The sequence below is a fragment of the Papilio polytes genome, unplaced genomic scaffold (genome assembly GCF_000836215.1).
Source record: "Papilio polytes unplaced genomic scaffold, Ppol_1.0 DF821067.1, whole genome shotgun sequence".
Lineage (NCBI taxonomy): Eukaryota > Metazoa > Arthropoda > Insecta > Lepidoptera > Papilionidae > Papilio > Papilio polytes.
The window spans coordinates 1,455,137-1,460,055 of NW_013528137.1; the positions used below are offsets into that span (position 1 = coordinate 1,455,137).

At 35.8% G+C, this 4,919-nt stretch overlaps 1 protein-coding gene across 1 annotated transcript in view; it reads left to right on the plus strand.

Moving 5' to 3' along the window:
* Nucleotides 1-4,919, plus strand: part of LOC106109656 (chitooligosaccharidolytic beta-N-acetylglucosaminidase) — a gene marked incomplete at its 3' end in the record, with an annotated part of 11,016 nt that extends 6,097 nt beyond the window's left edge. The window contains exons 4-9 of the mRNA XM_013291240.1: nt 1,167-1,375; nt 1,834-2,167; nt 3,154-3,295; nt 3,635-3,820; nt 4,339-4,571; nt 4,724-4,919. Coding sequence (XP_013146694.1) covers nt 1,167-1,375; nt 1,834-2,167; nt 3,154-3,295; nt 3,635-3,820; nt 4,339-4,571; nt 4,724-4,919 — 1,300 coding nt within the window. The remainder of the gene's footprint in view (nt 1-1,166; nt 1,376-1,833; nt 2,168-3,153; nt 3,296-3,634; nt 3,821-4,338; nt 4,572-4,723) is intronic.

Sequence of the window (4,919 nt, forward strand, 5' to 3'; positions counted from 1 at the left end):
CCCATTGGTTCCTATGAGCTTATAGAGGTCACACTACTCGATTTTTAGTTGTGCAACTAAACAGTTGTATTGGCTGCGAAACAGTCGACAATCGCACAATAGTTGTGGGATAATATAGTCCCTTTGACTGTGCGCCCGCTCTAATAGTTTCTAATATAGATGTGAATTTGACTTATCTTATTAAGGAAAACACGATATGGACTTATGGATGTAAAAAAATTCTTTAAAATGAATAAACAAAATTATAGTTAGTACACTGTAGATATCTAGACGTCTAATGACGTGCAAACAGTTCTCAGAACGTCGTACAGATTTTGATTAAGGTCGTTTTAATTAAAACTATTGTTGAACATATCGCAACATCATCGTACGAAATGATAATAAATTGTAGTTAATAATTCTTATAATTAAATGTGTTTCAAATTTAGTTACCATAAATTACGAGCGAACTGTGGTGTTAAGCGCGTATCGCAAAACTTTTTGACTAAACTATCGCATAACTGTTTTGCGATTGTCGATTTAGCAGCCAATTCAACTGTTTAGTTCCACAATTAAAAATCGACTAGTGGGCGCACCTCCATATATTCTCATAGGAATCAAAGCGAGTGCACACCACGCTTTTAAACTACAAACTATAGTTTATACAAACGAAAATCAGACTCCAGAGATTAACTACTAAAAATAAGGTTAACTATATAAAAACGAAAAAATAAAATTTATTAGAAAGAAAATATCTTAACTTCACGTCAGTACGCCGCAGTTCTATATTGCAGGTACATTTTTAATTACATTAAGTAGCAGTAAATGTTGCAAGATAAATCTTACATTAGATTAGTCTGTATTACGTTCCGAGTAGTTTCATTTTATTTTAAAGAGTTTTTAAAGTTAAAGTAAAATTATCTTCTTGCATTTGCATCTTCTTTTCTATCTAAGTCAAATCTGTACTTCAAATCATTTAGATAAAATGAAATATAGCATCATTGAAAACATATTCAATAACTATAAACTTGACACTACTTTTGACCTTGTAGAAATTAGTAGTTTACTTTTTACATCCTCGTCTACGTTAAAGAATGTAGTTAATGTAACATTACGATTTTATGTCAAGAACATTTTACAATACTTTAATTATTATGTCCATTCTTATTTATATTAATGTGTTCCAGGTTTGACCTAAGAGATGTCCCCGTGGAGACGAGAGAGATCCTGGTGGAAATGACGCATATCACCACCGCTAATTTATTAGCTGAATGCAGAGGGAACGTCACCGATGTGGTAGCCACGCCAGTGACCGTCTTCTTATCAGTCAAGTCCTCAAGTCTCGTATTAACATGGGACACTAACGAAGAATACTTCTTAGATGTTCAGAGTAAAGGTAAAATTAAATAAAAACTATTAACAACTAAAACTTTAAAACTATTAACAACTAAGACAATCTGTGTAATTTTTGTAAGACCCTGACATTTTATCGTGGGCAATATTCTTCAAATGTCAGAAACAACACACAGCGCTAAGAAACAATCGCGATTTACCACGAATTCAATTAATAAAAGCCGTAAATCTATATCCGTCTTTGTATACTATCGCAAAAGTCGTGTTCGCGTTTGACGACCTCCTGCTGTTTGCTTATAGAATCTCTGCTAGTGTAAAGCAAACCTTATTTTAGTACACAGTATGAAGAATAGTAGGATTTCTTTAGTTGTAAACAGTTATATACAACTAATACCTTCAAATTTTTAAAAATCTCATAAGTAAGACTACAACCCTCATTCGTTTATAATCTTTTACATATTTCAGGAAGTTCTTTTAAAATTCTTTTACCCTTCATTCCAGGTGATAGCGTAACAATTCATATATCAGCAGAAACAGTATACGGCGCGCGCCATGCGTTAGAAACACTTACCCATCTAACAGCCTCCGATAGACCGGTTCACTCGAATGAACATAACTGCGGTCTTCACATCGTCGCCGGCGCTAAAGTACGAGACAGACCCGCTTACGGTCATCGAGGCTTGGTGCTGGATACTTCTAGAAACTTCATGCCTATGGTCGATATAAAGAGGACGATCGATGGATTGGCAGCCACTAAGATGAACGTATTTCATTGGCATGTTACAGATTCTCACAGCTTTCCTTTAGAATCAAAGAGTGTGCCGCAATTTACCAAGTAAGTTCACAGATAATAAATACTATATACTAGTATTTACATGCAATTTTTTAATTTTGACCTAGTTACGAAAACATTTATTACTGTTTAATTAAAATGAAGGTCAGTGATGAATGAATGAATATTTAATACTCGTATTTATGTGTAGGTTACCTAGTTTTTGACTTTTTATTTTAAAGTGGTATTTTTTTCGTATGTATTGCGGTAGATTTTTATAGTTTGATACAAAATTATGTTAATGTAATTATTATGTAAAATAATGAAATACGTTAGGTAATATAATGACTCGTACAAGCTGCTTTAAATTGAAGGTCTTCATTATTGCCATTGTTTTCTACAATCAGACGTAATTACTGTTTACATTATTATTGCGGTTAGCAAGATATAACGTAAAAGATGTGGATGCAATAATAAAAATAAGCAGAAGTTTTTATTTATGTTAAATATTTACTTTTTTAGAATAATATTGTGTAAAAACTATATGAATGAGGAACGAGCAAAATATTACCGCATAGTGTGTAATCGTTTATTTATTACGATGATTATTATCGTATGATAATAAATGCAAATATGATTATAAACATTTATAAGTGAGCAAATGAGTAATAAATTAACATCCGCAAATGTTTATAGTTATTATGCAAATAGTCCAGGTACGGACTCGTCATTAGAACCCACAATAAAATAAACATAATACAAAATTGAAGTCGAAAAGAGAAACACTATTCAATAAATTGTTCAAATCGTCTTGAAATCAAAATTGCACGAATTGATGTATGCATTAAACCGATATTCTAAAACAAATCTTTGGTTATGAATTATGATTAAATTTCAAACATTAGACCACCACTAATACAAAGTATTATTCTATCAATAACACTGATTTGCTTGTATATTCCAAGTATTATCAAATATCCTTAAGGAGGTGGTCGGACATATGCTGTAAATTTAGCATCTAAGTAGTAACACTAGTTGTATACTTGTAGATACGGCGCGTATTCTGCACACGAGTTGTACAGGACCGAGGAGGTCCGCGAGCTGATCCACTACGCGAAGGTGCGCGGCGTGCGCGTCGTTATTGAGATAGACTCGCCCGCGCACGCCGGCAACGGTTGGCAATGGGGCAAGGTAAGGGACACTTTTGTCTCCAACAGCAATAGGTGCTCTACAATCCTGCTTGATAGTTGCAACATAAAGAAATCAGTCTCCATCGTTTTATAAGGGATAGAAATGGGAAGTGGATTTTTCATCATTTCTCCAACCTTAGGGTCGACGCACCGGATTTTGTTAACTCTATCATCCGCCATCTCAGTCATCACTCCCTTGATTATGTCAAGATGTCATGTTAAGACACCTCCAATTATTCAACTTAGTGCAGATATCTTTAAGCAGCGGTGTCTTCGCTTTAAGCAATATACTTACAGACATTCTAAATTCAAGGCACATTATTTGTTTTTTTTTTTTCAGGATTATGGCTACGGTGATCTGGCAGTATGTGTGAACGCGGAATCCTGGCGGAGGCTGTGCATCCAGCCGCCGTGCGGGCAGCTGAACCCCGCCAACCAGGCCGTGTACCGCGTACTGAGGTCACTGTACAAGGATATACTGGACCTCATGCCCAAGCCTGCGCTCTTCCACGTCGGAGGTGATGAGGTAATAATTTTTTTCAGCTTGCAATAGATGTCGCTTTTGTCAATTTTCAGTAATGATAATTTAAATCTAAATCTTACTGATGTTATAAATGCGAAAGTTTAGATGGATGTATGTTTGTTAAAGTCTTCTCCTGAACGACTAAACGAATGTTGATAAAATTTGGCAAAGATGTAGAGGAGAGTCTGGAAGAACACGTAGGCTATTTACTTTTCATTCTTTCAATTTAACGCAGACGAGGTCGCGGGCAAAAGTTAGTTAACGAATGTATCTGCCGAATTGAAATGCTGTAGGCGAAATTCCTATCTTAGCTTCAGTGCAGATATTGGATAATACTGAATAATGAGCTGTTAAGATCAAATCTGATTTAATTAAGTTAATTCAATGTCGTCAAAAAACCAGTAACTATACCTTCCACAGTAGACCACATAATCTTATTTTTTTAACTATCGAAGTGAAGATTACCATAATCTTGATGCTTCCAAGGTAAAAGAATTCTAATCTTAAAATCACTTTATCAGGTACACTTAGGTTGCTGGAATTCCAGTGAGGAGATAGTTAATTACATGAAAAATAAAGGCTTCGACACTGATGTGGAAGGCTTCATCAGATTGTGGGCGGAGTTCCATTCGAAGGTTCTCCAGATTTGGGACGAAGAGGTCTTGGCTTCAGGAGGTGAGAAGCAGCCCGTTCTCATTTGGTCTTCAGAACTCACCCAACCTGGAAGGATCCAGAACTATCTTGATAAGGATAGGTAAATATTTCATTCATTTTTTTCTAATTTAATTTTTTGAATCAATTTGCTAAGAGAAGTAACTTTTTCTTCATTTCGGGGGAAATCAAAAATTATCTCCATACAAGACTAAATTTTCTTGATTTCCTAACGATGTCATTCAATTATTTTAGATACATAATAGAAGTATGGGAGCCATTAAGCAGTCCCTTGCTGAGTCAGCTGATGCGTTTGGGATACAAGACGATATCCATACCCAAAGACATCTGGTACCTGGACCACGGGCTGTGGGGCAGCACCAAGTACTCGAACTGGCGGCGCATGTACGCGCACCTGCTGCCGCGCGACCCCTCCGTGCTCGGCGGAGAG